The following is an 18670-nucleotide window of genomic DNA, read 5'->3' as shown; positions in this document are numbered from 1 at the left end:
TGCGGGTCCCCGACTTTGTTTCCAATGCCTTCCCTGCCTTATCGGTTTCCAGCCAGGTCAACAAGCCAACAGGATGAAAATCTCCCTAGCGCTTTGCAGTTTGCCGAGCATCTAAATGCCAGTTCCCGAGATGCTGACCTTAGTTTAGAGACCGAGGGATCCGCAAAACTGGCCCTCAGTCACGCAGCTAGTGAGCTGCGGGCTCGAACCCAGGGCTTTGGGCCCGTGTTTTCTCTGAGGCCGTCTTGGCTCTGAGGGTCAGTCTGGAGACAAAATTCTGGAGAGGGGAGGAAGGACCCAGGCTGCGGCTCGGGCGACAAGGAGGGGTTGGAGGGACGCGGGTGCCGGCAGTGGGGCGGGGCGGGCCGGATGGGCCGGGGCGGGGCGGAGGCGCGGGCCCCGGCAGGGCGGGCCGCGCGGCAGCGGTGAGCTCTCCACCACAGCTGGCTGGCGAGCCCTGGGAGCCGGAGGCGCGGCGCGGCGCGCAGCCCACCTGGCGGCACTGCGGGCACTGGCCCGGCGCGCCCGGACTCCGGCGCCCGCCGAGCTCAGAGCGCGCCAGCGCGCGGGACCGAAGCGCCGGGACGTGCACCGCGCGGGAGGCAGCCGGCGTGGGCTCTGGGCGCGGGTGTAGCGCCCCTTCCCCCCGGTGAGTGGCAGGAGGCAAACCCCGGGCACAAACTTCGCCAACTTGGCGCTGGTCTCCGGCGCTGCGCGGGCAAGGACGGCGGAGACAGACGCGGGACCCAAGGGGAGAGTGAGGCGGGGGCCTGAGGAGGGGGCGGTCGGGGGACCGGAACTCTCGGGGACCAGGCCCGGGCTTCAGAGCCGGGCGGGGGAAAGGAGGCAAGGAAGAGAGGCCGAGGTGACACGCGCAGCGGACGCGAGGGAAGGACGCGGGCGAGGCACCCAAGATGTTCGCTTCCCGGGTCGCGGAGCTCTCCAGCTCCTTCGCCTGGCGCTGCGACAGCGCGGGGAGGGGCAGTGAGGGGTCACGGAGTCTGGACTGTGGAACCCCCCAACTGTTGCTGCTGGGAGTCGCTGGGGAAGAGAGTGGAGCCGTGAGACGGGGGCGGGGAGGGCGGTGCGGGGAGAGCGCCGCTGGGTTCGGCAAGAACGGAGGGCACGCAGCAGGGAGGACGGAAGGGGCTGGGTGGCTCCAGGAGCTTGCCCTCCTGGCTCCCGCAGGTCCCCCCTTCACCCGCTGCGAGCCCCACGGGCCTTCCCTCCCAGCCCTCCTCCTTCCTCTCCCAGGCGGGCTTGAGCTCCCTCCTCTGACCCCAGGGAGCCAGTGTGGGCTCCACGGGGTGGTGGGATCTTCCCAGATGCTGAGCCGGCGCCCAGCGTATCCAGGCCCCGAGGAAGAGAAAGAGGGTGGGAGGCGAGGCCCTGGGAGAGCCGGGAGCCCCGCGCGTGGGCCCTGGCTGCCCAACCAGCAGGTCGCTTTGGTCTCCCGGCGTTCTGACCCTGATCCCCGACGGCGGAGAAGGGAAGCAGAAACCTGCTGCGAAGGCGAGTCGTGCCTAAGTCTAGGCGGGTAGGGTCAGAGCCACGGAAGGCAAAGGCATTAACAGTCAGAAGATCCCCAAGGTGAGTGAGTGTCCCGACCCATCCCAAGTCTTGCTGGGTGAGCGAAGCAGGAATTTCTGCAGGTCCCTGTGCTCACCACAGTGTCCACCCTGGCCCCTAGCCGTGCTAGCCCGATGGACTTCTGGCTGGGTACCCCAGCCTTCTGATGGTGACACCACCTTGGCGTGTCCCAAACGTGGGGCCACGGGGAACTCGAGGGCAGAAACTTATTTTGGGCTGCCTGTTCTTTCTCGGAGTCGGTCTGGTTTCTGGCTGCGCCAGTCGGTTTCTGAGTTTGTTTCTAAACTCGAAACCTGAAGGAGAGGGGTAGGTCAGAAACTGGCCTCCTGCGTGTCCTCCGGGCCCTAGGGCAGGCCTAGGCTGTCCACAGCCCACAGCCCCGCCTGCAAGGGGAGCTCCGCCCCTGCCCCACTCTCTGGGCTTGAGACCTCGACTCAGTTTGGGGGCGTGGAAGTGGGAACCCAGGAACAGGTACGCACGCAGCGGGTAGCCCCTAGGTGAGGGGCACAGAGTGCGTGGTGCCCAGTTTGGCCGCCAGGAGGCGTGGAGCAGGTCCCCGCGCGGGGAGTCACTGCCGCTGTCACCGCTGTCACCGCTGCCGCCGCATCGCGAGTGTCCTTGAGCCGCGGGTGACGGTGGCTCTCGCTGCTCGCGACCCCTTCTCCCGCGTGGGGAGCCTGATACCACATTCCCTGTGAATTATGTATCGCCGGCCGAAGGGAGGGGGTGGGGCACCCCCGGGGGGCTGCGGGGCTGCGGGGTAGCAGCTGGGTGGCCGGAACTAGGTTTTAGAAGGAAGAAGGCTTCTGCGCCCGAACCAGTGGGGCAAGATGGAGAGGCTGTCTTCTCCCTTGACTCGTGGGTTTCGGTTTTGGCTCCGCAGAAGGGAGGGAGAGAAACCCGACGGCAAAGCAGAGGCCGCACACAGAAAGGGCAATCATCCTTGGGCAGCTGGGGTCCCTCCGCTCCCGGGAAGCAGTAGAGCTGGTGGGCGCCTGGACTGACAGAGGGGGAGTCATCAGTGTCCGGGATGTGTGTGCACTTCCATGTTCCGGAGCTTGCCCGAGATTGGGGGAGCTGGGGTAAGGGGGAGGGGAGAAGAGTCTAAACGCGCAGAGGTGCCCAGGCCAAGGTGACGCTGAGTGTCCCTAAGACTGACAATTGCCGTCCTCCCCCGGGCAATTTATGGGGTTCATATGTTCGTCAGACATGAACTTAGTGCGTTTGTAAAAGCAAGGACAACAAGTGGTTGGGCAGAGGTCTCTAACACAACAGTCCGCTGTTGAATCGGGGCATCAAGGGGCAAATACCTGCCAGGGACAAAATGACGCCAGCCATCTTAGAGGCACAGCCTGGAGCTCCCCAAACCAGGAGAAGTGGGGGAAGGACTCGAAACGGCACACCTGGCCCAGAGTCTCACCCAGACCGGATGTCTTCTCACTCCATGTGTCCAGAGCCTAGACAGACTAAGGCAGGTGCCCTGCAGGAGAGGGACTGAGGGTGGGCTCTGAAAAGTTTAGAATTTTTTTCCAGACAAGGAGGCAGTGGTAAGAGGACATTCCAGCCCAAGGGAACATCAGAGCAGGAGATTAGAACATGGGGGCTGTCTGGCCACCAGACTGGCAGGAGAGTGGGGTCCACAGAAGGAAAGACAAGTGGTCAAGGTGTGTGGAGACCTGTCCATGGGATCAAGGTGTCTGGGCTTCACCTGTGGACACCAGGAAGCGTTGTGCTACTCGAGGAGGGATGTGATGGCCAGGGGGCAGGCAGGGGTGGGCAGATGGGAGGTGGGAGGTGGGAGGCCAGTGGGAGACTGGGTTGGGCCAGGCCTGGGGTATTCCTGCTTTTTGGAATAGCTGGGTGCCATGTGGTGATAATCTCCTTGAATCTGCCTATTGCTATTTGAAGCTCAGAGACGCACCTGATTGGGGTCCCTCCCTTCAGGGGTATTCTGTGATCACTTCTTGTGAGAGGTACACTCTATCTCAACTTCCTCTGCTCCTCAACTCCAACCCCAGATGACAGGTTCCCATTAGAAAGCATCTCTGGGGTAGTGCCCCTGGAGCTGAGGGAGGGCCTGGGTCCTTCCTCTAGAGCCATATTGTCTAAAAGAAACAAAATGAAAGCTGCATGTGGAATTTAAAATGTTCTAGTAGCCACCTTAGAAAAAGTAAAAAAAAAAAAAAAAAAAAAAAAAAAGGTGAACTTAATTTTTTTTTTCTGTATTTTTCTGAAGCCAGAAACGGGGAGAGACAAGTCAGACAGACTCCCGCATGCACCCGACCAGGATCCACCCGGCACGCCCACCAGGGGGCGACGCTCTGCCCACCAGGGGGCAATGCTCTGCCCCTCCGGGGCATCGCTCTGTTGCGACCAGAGCCACTCTAGCGCCTGGGGCAGAGGCCAAGGAGCCATCCCCAGCGCCCGGGCCATCTTTGCTCCAGTGGAGCCTTGGCTGCGGCAGGGGAAGAGAGAGGCAGAGAGGAAGGAGAGGGGGAGGGGTGGAGAAGCAGATGGGCGCTTCTCCTGTGTGCCCTGGCCGGGAATCGAAGCCGGGACTTCTGCACACCAGGCCGACGCTCTACCACTGAGCCAACTGGCCAGGGCCGAACTTAATTTTAATAGTATATTTTTGACTCAGTGTATCTAAAATATTTTTTCAACATGTAATCAATATAAAAAGATTAGTGAGATATTTTACTTTCTTTTTTTTTCTTACTAAGTCTTCAATATCCTGTGTGTATTTCATTCTTACAGCATACCTTGATTCAGATGAGCCAGATTTCTAGTGCCCAGAATCACAGGTGACTGGTGGCTGCTGTACTGGACAGCACAGATCTGAGCTCAGAGCTGGAAGGCAGAGGTGGGGGAGGCTTGGGGCTTCCCAGAGGGCAGGCAGCATGCAGGGACCAGAGGTGTGGGCAGAGGTGAGCACAACAGTGCCCTTTGTGGGTATAACCTGCAATCCCTGATTGGATGGAGGTGGCTGAGTATAGTGTGACATGGCATGTTTAGGTCCCATCCCAGCACCCACGTCTCCAGGCTGATATACCAAGTCAGCATACTGGGGAACCGCACAGGGAGGGAGATCTCAAGGGCCCCAGAATGAGTACAGTGTTCTCTCCCAGGCCCAGATCCTGTCTTCTCTGACTGAAATTAAAGCTGGCCTACCCCGGTCAGCTTTTGAAGTTCTGTTGGAGACATGATGGAGATGGAGAGGGCACGAAGCTATGGCCAATGACCAGCTGGGAGGGAGAGCTATATTGGTGGGCACTACTCACTGGCTTGGCTCTTGGTCCCAACCCAAAGCAATGACATTCATTTAGCAGGGATACACGCAGGGTCTGGTGCCAAGTTAAAAAGATCCCACACACTAGCAATGACCTGGGAAAGCAGCTCATGTGTAAGATACTGACCCCAAGCGCTGCATAGTTCAATGGTGTTACAGTTCTGCTGTAGAAGAGCTGCTGCTATTTGAGGCCACAAGGGAAGCGTAGGGATGTCCAGTGCCCTGGAGGAGGGAGCTCTGTGCCAGGCACGCCCACACAGAGCAGGGCCCATGGGGATGTTAGATTCAGTTTAGAATGGAGAATTGGAGGAGGGGTAATGTCACAAGAGCTGCCTTTCTTCACCTGGCTGAGTGGCTGTCACCTATGGGATAAGAATGCTGATAACAGTAGGTAGTCTTCACACTGCTGTGAAGTAGGTCCTGTGATGATTGCAGCCAATAAAATGTGGCTCAGAGAGGGTGAGCAACTTACCCAAGATCACCAAGCTAGTAAGTGGCAGAACTTGGACTTGAACTTGGGTCTGTTTGACTCCAGTCCATGCACTTGGACACCTGATTAGCATTTTCAGTGTACTTTCCTCAGGCAGAACCCAGATGGACAAGTTTCTAAAAGTCTGGCCTTTTAGCCAAGTACTGTATGCTGTTCCACAGTTAAATGGAAGTAATGAGCACGTGTCAGGGCTCATGTTCTTCCCAACCCCCGCCCTTCCAGGCTGCCCGTGGGGTGCTCAGCTAATCTCTGTCTCTTTCTCTTTGTCTGTGTCTGTCTGTCTCCCTCTCTCTGCCTTCTTTGTGGAGGGAGGTTTTCCTCTCTTCTCTTTCATCCTCTGGATGTGTGCCCCTTTGATTCTTGCCATCACCTCTTGTCTGTCTGTTCATTTTTCCCCTCTGTGCCTCTGTCTCCCTCCCTGTGCCTGTCTTGATCTCTCTGCAGGACCCTCCAGTGGACATGGGTGGGGCTCTGGGGCCAGCCCTACTGCTCACCTCACTCATCTGTGCCTGGGCAGGGCTGGGCCCGGGGCAGGGCGAGCAGGCTGTGACAGTGGCCGTGGTGTTTGGCAGTTCGGGGCCGCCACAGGCCCAAGCCTGGACCCGTCTCACCTCTCAGAACTTCCTGGACCTGCCCTTGGAAATCCAGCCACTCACCGTGGGGGTCAACACCACCAACCCCAGCAGCCTCCTTACCCGGATCTGTGGGCTTCTGGGTGCTGCACGTGTCCATGGCGTCGTCTTTGAGGACAACGTGGGCACTGAGGCCGTAGCCCAGATCCTCGACTTCATCTCCTCCCAGACTCACATGCCCATCCTCAGCATTAGTGGGGGCTCTGCGGTGGTCCTCACCCCCAAGGTGCTCGTCCAAACTCATGTCCTCTCATCCTGTGGGCCTGGAGCCCGGCTGGGGATGGGGGAGCAGGCCTGAGTCTGGGTCAGGGAGAGTCTTGGGTCTTGGGAAGTTGGGAGAGGGTGAGAGTGATAGGGATGTGGAGACTGAGGATGTGACATGGGTGAGGGAGGAGAAGACTGTGGGAATTATGTTATAGATGAACATTCTGGCCTGCTTTCACATTTGTGTCTGGGTGAGAGGTGGGCAGGATCAAGCCCACCTCTGGCTGTGGTGGCCGCCCTAGCCTACCTTCTCTTCACTTCTCTGACCTTCCTTGGTCAGGCTCCAGACCCAGGGGTGGAGGGCCAGGCTGGGCATGGTTCCCGATGTACTAAACCTGCAGGGAAGAGCATCCAGGGCTGTCGCTGTCTGAGCCCTGGGGGAGGCATGCCCTCAAAGAGCTTATATCCTGTGGGGAGAAAGTTCTAAATATACATTCATCTATGGTCAGAGCTAGAATAAGCGCTCCTAAGGCAAACACAGGGAAGTCATCCTAAGGGATGTCACAGGGAAGTCAATGGGTCCCCCATCTGGGCAGGAGGGACTTGTTCAGAGAAGTTTTCTTAGGAAATGATATTGAAACTGGAGTATGAGGGGAGCTGGCATGGTGTGTGTGTGTGTGTGCATGTGCGTGTGCATGCATGTATGTGAGTGTTTAATGGTAGGCTGTGCTCCAGGCAGAGGCAGGAGGTGGTGTGAACATCCATCCCAAAGTGGAAGTGGAGCTTGGAGTTTTTGAAGAACAGAGAGAAGCCTGGAAAGGGAGGGGGGTCCTGACCACATAGGAAGACATTTGGGTTTTACCCTAAGTGGGAGACAAAGAATGTGTTCAGGGAAGACTCATCTGATTTGCCTTTCTTTTATGATTATTTTTTATTTTGGGGAATTTTGAGCACATATAAAAGTGGAAGAGAAAAAAAAAAGTGGAAGAGTATAATGACCTCAATGTACCCCCATCCACCACTGACTGACCTGGCTCATTCTTACCCCCACCCAATTCCCCTTCTTCTGTTTTAATGAAGCAAAGCCCAGACACCCTATTATTCCATTCAGATATATTTCCTTGTGTATCTCTAACAGATAACGGCTTAAAAAATTCAACCATATATGATCAATCATATAAAAAAATAATAAAAATTTCTTAACATCATCAAATATCCAGCCACTGCTCAAATTTTCCCCATTGTCTCATAAATGTCATAGATGGTCATAGATGTTTATTTTTGTTTGTTTGAATCAAGGAGCCAAATTAGGTTCCCACGTGGTAATTGGTTGATATGACTTTTGAGTCTTAGTCTGTATGCTCCTTCTCCATCTCTCTTTTTCTTGCAATTTGTTGAAGGAACTGGGTTGCCTGTTTTGTAGTTTCCCCAAATTTCCTTTTTTATTTTTTTAAAAGATTGGAACAGAGTGTGGTGAGATCTTGTGGGGCTGCAGTGGCTGCAGAGCTCGAGCTGGCAGTGCCCTGGGCATTGGTGATGGGCAGGTGGAGGAGGAGGAACTCTCTCAACCCCAGGGCTCCGTGGAGGATGGTTTTTTCCCAGTGATCTTTGGGCCTGACATTAGCTCTCAGCACAGTGGTTTCTTCATCCTTACAGTTCTTTAGGAAAAAAAAAAAAAAAGCCCAGGGTCCTGCCTCTGAGATTCCGACTCGGAGCAGCGCTTCCCTAACTAGCGGGCTCGAGAATCACCTGAAGAGCCTGTTGAAATACAAATTCCCGGGTTCCATCCTCAGAGATTCTGATCCTGTAGGTGTGCAATGTGCCCCAGAATTTGCATTTCCAACAAGCTCCCAGGTGACGCTGATTCCGCTCTCTCCAGCACCGATCGGGTAGGGGCCGGGCAGAGTATTTTAAAAAGCTCTCTAAGTGATCTAATGGACGGCAGTAGTTAGGCACCACTTCTGGGGCTGGAGGGGGTTTTGCCGGGCAGGGGCTCCGGGGACTCACCTCCCGACGCAAAGGCGGGGCGCGGGGCGGGACTCGTATTGCCCCGCCCCTTCTTAGGCCCCGCCCCGCCTTCAGGAGCCGGGCTCCGCCTTCCTGCAGTTGGGCGTGTCCCTGGAGCAGCAGCTGCAGGTGCTGTTCAAAGTGCTGGAGGAGTACGACTGGAGCGCGTTCGCTGTGATCACCAGCCTGCACCCGGGCCACGCGCTCTTCCTCGAGGGCGTGCGCGCCGTCGCCGACGCCAGCTACCTGGGTTGGCGGCTGCTGGACGTGCTCACCTTGGAGCTGGGCCCCGGCGGGACGCGTGCGCACACCCAGCGTCTGCTGCGCCAGCTCGACGCCCCCGTGCTGGTGGCCTACTGCTCGCGCGAGGAGGCCGAGGTGCTGTTCGAAGAGGCGGCGCGGGCTGGCCTGGTGGGTCCCGGGCACGTGTGGCTGGTGCCCAGCCTAGCGCTGGGCAGCACAGACGCGCCCCCTGCCGTCTTCCCCGTGGGCCTCATCAGCATCGTCACCGAGAGCTGGCGCCTCAGTCTGCGCCAGAAGGTCCGCGACGGCGTGGCCATCCTGGCCCTCGGCGCGCACAGCTACCGGCGCCAGTTCGGCGTCTTGCCCGCCCCGGCTGAGGACTGCCGCAGCCACCCCGGGCCTGTTAGCTCCGCCCGGGAGGCTTTCTATAGGTAGGCATGCGAATGAGTGGGGATGCATCACAGGGGACCTGGGTGGCAGCGAGCTTGGCTTTGCTGGCCAAATCTCCACTAGCTGTGTGCCTGGGGCCAAGTTCCCTCACCTCTCTGGGCCTTTGTTTCTTATCTGAAAAAAAAAAGATGGAGTTGGGGTGTGAGGGTACCATGAGAATCTCAGTAGTCAATGCAGGGACACAGAATAAGTACACAGTAATGTTCCCCGCTGTCAGTGGTGGTGAGGCAGGAGGTCGGGGAGGGTTTGTCTGGTCTTTCAGACAGGGGCAGCAGACAGGGCTGAGGAAATACCCTGGCTTCTCTCCCCACTTGCAGGCACCTCCTGAATGTCACGTGGGAGGGCCGAGATTTCTCCTTCAGTCCTGGTGGGTACCTGGTCCAGCCCACCATGGTTGTGATCGCCCTCAACCGGCACCGCCTCTGGGAGATGGTGAGAAGGGGGTGAGCCCAGGGGCCCTCCGTTTCCTTTCATTGTGTCCCTAGTGCCTCTTGTACCCACAGCTGAACAGAGAGTCCCTCTGTCTCTTATCCAGGCCCTCATCCCCCAGGTCTCAGGTGAAACCTCCCCAGTGGGAAGCCTTCCAGGTCCCCAGGTTGGGCGAGGCACCTCCGCTCTGGCCTCCCACAGCACCCTGGCCTCCCTCCACTACGGCACTTACCAAGCACTCTTATCACACAGTCCTCCCCCTGGAGAAGTAACCCCCAGCTGTGCCGCGCAGATTGACATCTAAACATATAGAATTTAGGTCGATTGGTGCTTGAATAGAGAGGTGTGCAAAGCATTCTAGGAGTAGCGAAGAGGGGCAGGAATTAGTTCTGTCTTCAAAGGAGAAAACCAGGGAAGGCTTCACAGAAGTTGGGACATTTGGGCTGGGTTGTGGAGGGTTGAGTAGAAGCCCACCAGGAAGGGATACTAACCTGGTATAGACAGAGGAGCAGGAAGATTGGGGCATTTTTAAGGGATGTGTTTGGCAGTGTGGAGACTGAGGAAGAAGAGTGAGGTGCTGGGGTGCTGGGCTAAGATCTGGAAAAGGAGTATGGTGAGACAGACTAGGAGTGGGCTTTAGGAAGATGCGTGGCTGGCAACAGTGTGGAGGCTGGATTGGAAAGCACAGGGACTGGAGTGGGGCAGAGGCTGCAGGGAGCCCGCCCTCTGGCCCATGCCCAGCTCCTGGCCCTGACTCTCCTGTCAACACCCCGAATGCCCCACCCCAGGCCCCACCCAGAGGCCTCACCTACAGGGTGGGAGTAGTAGGGCTGGAGGTCCTGGGCTGAGGCTGGTCGCCCTCTGCAGGTGGGGCGCTGGGACCATGGCATCCTCCACATGAAGTATCCAGTGTGGCCTCGCTACAGCGCCTCCCTGCAGCCTGTAGTGGACAGCCGGCACCTGACGGTGGCCACGCTGGAGGAGCGGCCCTTTGTCATTGTGGAGAGCCCCGACCCCGGCACGGGCGGCTGTGTGCCCAACACTGTGCCTTGCCGCAGGCAGAGCAACCACACCTTCAGGTCTGTGAGAACACAGGGAGGCCCAGTATGAGCTGGGTGCTGCCAAAGTGGCAGGCACTGTGTGTGTCCCGTGCTTGGGTATGAGGGCAGGGTCCACACGCCAGGTTGGGAGCGGCTGCTGGCTCTGACTCCTGGTGCTCTCCTGGTGGCAGCAGCGGTGACACAGCCCCCTACACTAAGTTGTGCTGTAAGGGCTTCTGCATCGACATCCTCAAGAAGCTGGCCAAGGTGGTCAAGTTCTCCTATGACCTGTACCTGGTGACCAACGGCAAGCATGGCAAGAGGGTGCGTGGCATATGGAACGGCATGATCGGGGAGGTAAGCCAGCCCCGGACCCACCGAGCCTGCTGGTCAGCCCGCCTGCTGCCGAGACCCTGCCCATCACTTAGCCACCCCCAGCTGCTCCTAGGGTGTTTCCTCCTATGCTGGGGATCAGCTAAGGTGGGGCCCGGCCCAGCTGCTTAGGGTATCCCAGCTGGCAGGGGGAACTGAGCATCACCGACGATGCCCCCTGGGGTGGTCAGCATGAAAAGTGGAGCTCTGAGGACCCCGGGAGGGAAGAACTGACTCAGCTGGTGGGTGCTTGAGGGGTGCTGGGAGGAGCCTGAGGAGAGTGCTCCAGCCTGTGGGAGCCCCTCCTCCCCATGGTCCCCAGGTTTATTACAAGCGGGCAGATATGGCCATCGGCTCCCTCACCATCAACGAGGAGCGCTCGGAGATTGTGGACTTCTCTGTGCCCTTTGTGGAGACGGGCATCAGTGTGATGGTGGCTCGCAGCAACGGCACCGTGTCCCCCTCAGCTTTCCTGGGTGCGGCTCGGGTGGGCAGGGATTGCTCTGGGGCAGAGGGACCCACGACTTGGATGTGTGGAGCTTGGGTAGAGACGGGGAGCATGGGGTGGGCCCCCTGTGGGCGAGCACAGCTGCCCGGGTGCCTCTGAGCCTGTGTGTAGTGTCAGGGTAGGGGCTGGAGGGGAGGGAGACAGCTGGGGGCCCCACTATGAGGGACGAGAAAAGCAGGCAGGCTGGCTGACTTCAGCCCGTGCCTGGTGGGCTGGGACAGCAGAACGAGGGGAGAAGTTCCTTGGTCACTGGAGAAACCCCCCAGAACGTGGGAAGTGGAGCTAGTTTCTCACTTGATTAGGAAATCAGCATTTGTAGGGCAGCCCCTGTGCCAGGCTTCCTGTGAGGTGCTGGGACAGAGCTCTAGTCCTGGCCTCCCCAGGGTGCCCGTCGGGAGGTCAGCAGGGGGACAGGAGAGGACTGGGAAGGAGCATGGGTGTGGGCCTGCTCTCTCGGAAGGGAAGTGGGGGCAGAGGGCAAACGAGAGCCAGGAGAGGTGGCAAGTCAACGGGAGGTATTCCTAGGGTGAGGTGATGGGAGGGGGAGACCAAGAATCTGGAGAGCCTGTCCTCCCTTGGGGGGTGCAGTCTCTCCTGGGGCTCTGCTGCTTTGAGATTCAGAGACCTGTCTGCTCAGTCCTGGAGCTGATGGAACCCACCTTGCCCATGCGGACCCGCTTGTCTGCAGCCGGTGCCTGGGCTGTGGGTGGGCGGGGCAGTGCCAAGCAAGCTGAGCCACCTCCCTCTGTTCTCAGAGCCCTACAGCCCCTCAGTGTGGGTGATGATGTTTGTCATGTGCCTCACGGTGGTAGCCATCACTGTCTTCATGTTTGAGTACTTCAGCCCCGTCAGCTACAACCAGGACCTCACTAGTGGCAAGAGTAAGCTGTCACCTGGGCCTGGGAAGAGGGCGCAGGGCTGGAGTGTCCAAGAGGGATGGGTTCAGGGCCACAGGGGCCCTTTGGAGATGCCAGATCCTAGGGGAGGTCTCTGGCCTCTGAACAGCATGCAGGGGACAGTCAGACACATGAGAGAGAAACAAGGTGAGTTGACTTGCCCTAGGGTGGCGATGGCCAGGGAAGATGTCCCCACCTAAGAAAGAGTGGGGACAGGAGCCATGGAGTTGGGTGGGCTGAGGCCTGAGCCCCCCTGTGGGGGTAAGAGGAGTCCCAGTGTCTGCTTTCTCACCCCCAGACTCTGGGGGCCCATCCTTCACCATCGGCAAGTCCGTGTGGCTGCTGTGGGCATTGGTGTTCAACAACTCAGTGCCCATCGAGAACCCCCGCGGCACTACCAGCAAGATCATGGTCCTGGTCTGGGCCTTCTTTGCGGTGATCTTCCTTGCCAGCTACACTGCCAACTTGGCTGCCTTCATGATCCAGGAGCAGTACATCGACACTGTGTCCGGCCTCAGTGACAAGAAGGTTCTGGGACCAGAGCCAGCAGAGGGCAGGGGCAGGTCTTGGGTGGGACACAGGGCAGTCGGAGTCAGTAGAATTTGACCTGGAGGCCAGGGCAGGAAGGAACTTGGGAGCCTGATGATGTGGGGCTGTGGTGGGGGGCAGGGGAGAGATGGCTCAGGTCCACTGACCGAGTGGCCTTGAGTATGCCTCTCTGTCCTGGCTTGTTTCCCCATTTGTAACACAGGAGTGGCCTGGACAGAATCTAAGGCCATTCTGTTCTCACTGCGCAGTGCAGACTATGGTGATGGGGGCTGAGGGGTGGGGCTTGCTGGGGGCAGGGCGGGTGTTGAGGTGGTGTCTGGGGAGTTTGGCAAGGGTTACGGATGGCGGCTGCCCTCTGCCTGCAGTTTCAGCGACCTCAAGATCAGTACCCACCCTTCCGCTTTGGCACAGTGCCCAACGGCAGCACAGAGCGGAATATTCGCAGCAACTACCGGGACATGCACACCCACATGGTCAAGTTCAACCAGCGCTCTGTGGAGGATGCGCTCAGCAGCCTCAAGATGGGGTGGGTCCTCAGCCTGCACTCACCTGTCTCTCCCCACGTCTCCCCAGTGACCAGACTCAGCTCTGCCCCCTCCTGAGAGACCCAACTTGGGGACAGTGAGGCTGGGCTGTCCTGTAGGCTCCTGGGGGTAGGTGGTGAGGAGGTCTGAGGGCAGAGTAAAGCTTGAAGCAAAAATGGATGCCCGCATGTGATCCCGATGTGCAGCTGTGGTGCTGACTGGTTCAGCCTTGCCCTAAAGTGGTAGTTGTGACCTTTTTAGGGTCTTAGGAGCAAGGAGGGCTGGGCAGAGAGGGTGTGTCCTCTGGGGCAGAGTCCTCTGGCCTCTGAGGAAGAGGGTAGTTGGGGTCCCCAAGGCATGGGAGGGGCTCTTCTTTCTATCTTGGACCCAAGGGAAGCAGAGAAGGCTCTGGTCGTCCATCCCTTCTGGGTGGGGGCCAAGACCCCTGTCTGGCGTCTGGTTTGGTGTTTCTGCCCCATATGACCCCTGACCTGAGGCTCTACCTGTCCCTAGGAAGCTGGATGCCTTCATCTATGATGCTGCTGTCCTCAACTACATGGCAGGCAAGGATGAGGGCTGCAAGCTTGTCACCATTGGCTCTGGCAAGGTCTTTGCTACCACTGGCTATGGCATTGCCATGCAGAAGGAGTCCCACTGGAAGCGGGCCATAGACCTGGCGCTCCTGCAGTTCCTTGGGGATGGTGAGAGCTGCTGCTGCTGGGGGCTGGGTGGGTCCAGGGTGGGCCACGGAGCTCAGGGTCAGGGTGGTTGTTCAATGGCTGGTCAGCATCACCGTTGTTCTCTGAGTCTCCAGGGTCTGTGGAGAGGGAGAGGGAGAGGGAGAGGGAGAGGGAGAGGGAGAGGGCTCGGGGTGGTGGTGGTGAGAGATTAGGGCAGTGTGTGTGTGTGTGTGTGTGTGTGTGTGTGTGTGTGTCAGGGGGATATTTGGAGGGACTGGATGGAGACCTGGGGAAGAGATGGGTTTGACGGGAGGGAGTAGGAAATAGGATTGAGGGCCCAAGGAGGGCAGGGAGACAGGAAGGAGCTCAGAGGCCACAGACTGGGGCTGGGGTGGCTGAACTTTCTTTTTACATCTTGAGATTGCTTGGGTAGTGCCAAGGGCCTGCCTAGTCCTGGAGTCAAGGCCCAGGCTAGGCACCAGGGGTCCAGCTGAACCTGCTCCCAAAACCCAGAGAGAGCTTTGAGTTTAGAGTTTCAGCCCTACTAGGTAAATAATGGTCTGATTTTCCATCAGTACCATAGAGTGAGAGTGATAACCATGAAGGTGCCAGTGGTCTCCTTGGGGACCCAGGCCTTTTATCTGTGTGCCCAGCTCTATGCCTGGCACAGAGGGGATCAGTAAGTGGTTGATGAATAAATGAATGATAACATTTACCCAGCCAACAAGCTTTGACTAGGCATGTGGGAGGGGGGTTATGTCAAAGGCTAGCTTTGTCCCTTCCCCCAGTCCCCATTCTGCTTCCCTTCCTGCCCGTTGACACTCCCTACCCCCAATCCTGTCCCTGCCTGGGCCAATCCCTGTGTGGTCCTACGAGGGGTGGCACCCTGGTTCCAGGCCTTCCTCACTCAAGGCTTGGGTGAGTATTGGGAAGGTCCTCACTGAGTGAGGTGTGTCCCTGCCCAGGGGAGACACAGAAGCTGGAGACGGTGTGGCTCTCGGGGATCTGCCAGAATGAGAAGAACGAGGTGATGAGCAGTAAGCTGGACATCGACAACATGGCTGGCGTCTTCTACATGCTGCTCGTGGCCATGGGGCTGGCACTGCTGGTTTTTGCCTGGGAGCACCTGGTTTACTGGAAACTGCGCCACTCAGTGCCCAACACGTCCCGGCTGGATTTCCTGCTAGCCCTCAGTAGGGTGGGTATCCACCCCGCCCTAGACAGCACCAGCGTTAGGGCCACCAACCCAGATAAGTCAGAGCTAGCCATGGCCCCATCCACATACAGATGTAAAAACTGAGGGCCCCAGAGGTGGCACGGCCTGTCAGCATCACACAGCCAAAGAGAAGCAGCGCTCTGCTCCAGCAGGCAGGGCAGCACTCTGGAGCCATTCTGTTGAAATCTTCCCTGCCATTCACAAGCTGGGTGACATTAGAAAGAGTTAACTTCTTGGAGCCTCAGAGAGCTCCTGAATGAACTCACAGCAGCGCATAGGGGGCACTTAACAAATGTTAGTTCCTTCCTAGGACTTACAGGCCCCTGGGCCAGGGCCTGGGACAGGGAGGTGGGTCTTCCAGAGGGAAGAGTGTTCTCACAGCTTGTCTCCTACCTTCGCCCAGGGCATCTACAGCTGCTTCGGTGGGGTGCAGAGCCTGGCCAGCCCCGTGCGGCAGCCCAGTCTGGACCTTACTGCCAACTCGGCCCAGGCCAGCGTGCTCAAGATGCTGCAGGCGGCGCGCGACATGGTGACTACGGCTGGTGTGAGCAGCTCCCTGGACCGTGCCACGCGCACCATTGAGAACTGGGGCAGCCGCCGCGCACCCCCGCCTCCTGTCTGCCCGGGCCCTCGGCCGCCCACCCCCCGCAAACCCTCCAACCCAAGCTCCAAGGGCTGGGGGCCATCAGGCGGCGATCGCGGGGTGCCGCGGTGCAGAACCCCGCAGCTCTTGGGCCGCCCCCCGACGCCGGGGCCGCCCCTGCCCAACGTCTCTCGGGTGTCCAGCCCACGGGCCTGGGAGGTGCGGTGGCCAGTGCGGACCAGGCGCGGCCGGCAGCGCCTCTCGGCCTCCGAGCAGCGAGCGCTCCCGGAGCGCCCCCTGTCGTCTGAGCGCTGCCACTACAGCTCTTTCCCTCGAGCTGACCGGTCAGGGCGCCCTTTCCTCCCGCTCTTCCCGGAGCCCCCTGAGCCCGAGGATCTGCCCCTGCTTGGGCCAGAGCAGCTGGCCCGGAGGGAGGCCTTGCTGCACGCCGCCTGGGCCCGGGCCCCCCGCTCACGCCACGCTTCCCTGCCCAGCTCAGTGCCTGAGGCCTTTGCCCAGCCCAGCTCGCTGTCCATTAGGTGTGCCCAGCCCGCCTGCGGGCGCTCGGTGCAGGCGCTGTCAATGCGGCTGCCATCTTACCTGGAGACCTGTCAGGAGGGCACGTGGGCAGGGCTCCCCGCCGGGCCGCCCCGACATCACTCCTGCCTTCACACCCATGCCCACCTACCGCTCTGCTGGGGGGCTGTCTGCTCTCATCTCCCACCCTGTGCCAGCCATCGCCCTTGGCTCGCTGTGCCCCGGAGGCCTCCAGGGCGCAGGGGCAGGACCCTGGGGCTGAGTACAGGTTACAGGGACAGTGAGGCACTGGAAGAGGTCAGCAGAGCAGCCTGTGGGACGCATGGCTTCCTGGCACCTTGCACCTGGAGGCGGATCAACAGCTTGGAGTCAGAAGTGTGAGGTGTTGGCTACTCTGGTTCCCGGTTAGCTGGCTTCTCCTCCTGGCACTGCCAGAGGTAGGGGCAGACAGGCTTGGACTTTTCTGACTTCTGTCATGAAATCCCAGTCATGGAGCCCCGTGTCTTCCAGTCAGTTCGGTGACCTCAGCAGCCTCAGGTCCTGGTGTGGGCTCAGTTCTGGCTGCCCCCTCATCATGCTGAAATCTTCCCACCGCCCCTGGAGTCACAGGAAGCAGTGGGGTCACCCTGCCCTGCTGTCAGCCAGTTCCTGGCCATGGCTGCTGGGGGCTGGATGCGGGAGCATGAGGCCGGAACTCGGGGTTGGGGCAGAGCTGTTCCACTCGTTGCTCCACTGGCTGGAGTTTCTTCTCAGAGCGTTGGGACATTAAACAAACCTTTTACAACCCACTGGTCCTGGCTGTCTCGTTCTGCATCTTATGGACAATGGGAGCATCATTGGAGTATCCAGGGCAAGGTGTCTGCCTCCAGTAGGGGGGCAGCTCTCTCTGGGTGTCAGGGAAGAGACGCTGAGAGACGGCTCTAGCAGCCTAAGCTACTTGGTATTCAGAACCACAATCCACTCACTCTGGTGCTGGCTAGATATGACAAATGTGCTCAACACAGGGGTCTGGTGGTGATGGAAGGAAGACATCCTTCAGTCTCCTTGAAAAGAGAGGCTGGTACCAGAGGCTGAGGGTGTCCTGTCCTGCCATGGGCCTGCTGGGAGCCTGACAGTCATGGTAGAAATAGCACAGGGAAGTTGGTTGTGGGGGGCTGCTGGGCTCTCCTGGGCCCCAGCTGGCTGAATTCTCTCCATGATGGCTACACAGGTTTCCGAACTGCCTGCTGGTCCTGGAAGCCTGGCACAGGTAGCTTCCCAGGTAGGCCCAGCTCAGCCTCAGCGGTGCTGGGACTCCTGGGAAGGAGGTGAGAGAAGCAGCCTCCAGTCTCAGTCCTGCATCCTCCCGCGGCGCTCCCGGCCCTACCTCCCTTCTCTGTCACATGCCATCAGCACTGGACCTGATGGCTCTTGCTTACAATTCTCAATGTTTCCACATCTGCAGTTACATTTAACTTCCACAATGACTCTATGAAGCGAGGGAGCACTTGTTCTCCCATTCATTCCACAAACACTGGCTCTTTCTTAACTGCAGAGCATGTAAAGCCCGAGGCCTTGCTGTCCTCGACAAATTGGTGAATCAGGGCAGAAATGAGCTCCAGGTAACAGGGAGGGCGGCTGGATGCCAGCACCATGTGCAGCCACTGCCCTGTACCCTCTCCTACACTGGTCCCCTCTTCAGTCTCCAAAGCCTCCGCTGCTGGGATTGAGCCATGAAAACTGGAAATTTTTTTGTTTTTAAGGGCTGAAATAGTAGCTTGTGGGATATTGCCACTACCCTCACATTCTTGGCTAGAGAGCCTAACTACCTCCAGAAAGGGCGGCCTGATCCGTTACTGTCGATTTCATGATCTCTGCCCTATGGCGTTCCATGGCTCCAGGTCCAGGATCAGGGGCTCCATCTTAGGAGGAGAGTATGAGTCTAGGGGAGTGCTAGAGGCAAGCTCCTGGGAGGGAGCTCGAAACTGTTTGCAGCCACTGGTGGTGAGAGGGTTAACTGTCAGCCACCAGCGCTGACCCCTTATCCTCCCTGGGTCTGAGTACAGTTCTGGGTGGAAGGCTGCAGCAGGTGAGGCTGGGAGTAGTCACAAGGTCCAGGCTGTTCTCTGCTCAGTGCCCAAGATCATTAATAACCAAGAACTGGAAAGATAATTAAAAGCCAAATGTGGAGCTGAGCCTGCTGCTGGCTGGCTCCGAGGAGGGGCCGGTCCTGCTCCTGGGGCCAGCCTCTTGGCTGCCTTGTTCCTTCTCTAGGAATAAATTCTGGGAACAAGTGAGTCTTACGGGAATTTAGGGGCAGGAAGGATGCCTTCGCAGGTTCAGAGCTGGCTTGGCCTGGCTTCCCTGCCACCTGCTCAGAGCCTCAATGTCTCCTGTCCCACCTGAGGGGGGACCTAGAAGGGTCCTGTACTATTAAGCGATGGAGCCAAAT

The 18670-nt window shown here is 58.7% G+C and overlaps 1 protein-coding gene across 5 annotated transcripts; it reads left to right on the top strand.

Annotated features, from left to right (window-relative positions):
* Positions 1-455: 455 nt before the first annotated feature.
* Positions 456-17021, top strand: GRIN2C (glutamate ionotropic receptor NMDA type subunit 2C). 5 transcript variants are annotated; one of them, XM_066386865.1, is made up of 13 exons: positions 456-649; positions 7999-8094; positions 8288-8886; positions 9223-9337; positions 10202-10413; positions 10566-10731; positions 11069-11222; positions 12010-12135; positions 12449-12678; positions 13065-13225; positions 13737-13924; positions 14869-15101; positions 15523-17021. In XM_066386865.1, exons 2-13 carry the CDS (start codon positions 8023-8025, stop codon positions 16618-16620), a joined length of 3354 nt encoding a protein of 1117 aa, XP_066242962.1. In that variant the 5' UTR covers positions 456-649; positions 7999-8022; the 3' UTR covers positions 16621-17021. The 5 variants fall into 5 exon arrangements, with proteins under 5 accessions (XP_066242962.1, XP_066242960.1, XP_066242961.1 ...); XM_066386863.1 differs by lacking the exon at positions 7999-8094 and adding an exon at positions 5814-6227; XM_066386864.1 differs by lacking the exons at positions 456-649; positions 7999-8094 and adding exons at positions 1416-1590; positions 5814-6227.
* Positions 17022-18670: the final 1649 nt, after the last annotated feature.

This window comes from Saccopteryx leptura, chromosome 5 (assembly GCF_036850995.1).
Source record: "Saccopteryx leptura isolate mSacLep1 chromosome 5, mSacLep1_pri_phased_curated, whole genome shotgun sequence".
Lineage (NCBI taxonomy): Eukaryota > Metazoa > Chordata > Mammalia > Chiroptera > Emballonuridae > Saccopteryx > Saccopteryx leptura.
Note: the sequence above shows the minus strand (reverse complement) of the source record. Positions and strands in the feature narration are given on the sequence as shown.

Bases quoted from the DNA above. Each gene is read 5' to 3' on its own strand.
- GRIN2C (XM_066386863.1), top strand. From the start codon at position 5,829: ATGGGTGGGGCTCTGGGGCCAGCCCTACTGCTCACCTCACTCATCTGT. The intron at 8,887-9,222 runs GTAGGCATGCGA...CCCCACTTGCAG, and splicing joins GCCCGGGAGGCTTTCTATAG to GCACCTCCTGAATGTCACGT. The intron at 10,414-10,565 runs GTCTGTGAGAAC...TCCTGGTGGCAG, and splicing joins CAGAGCAACCACACCTTCAG to CAGCGGTGACACAGCCCCCT.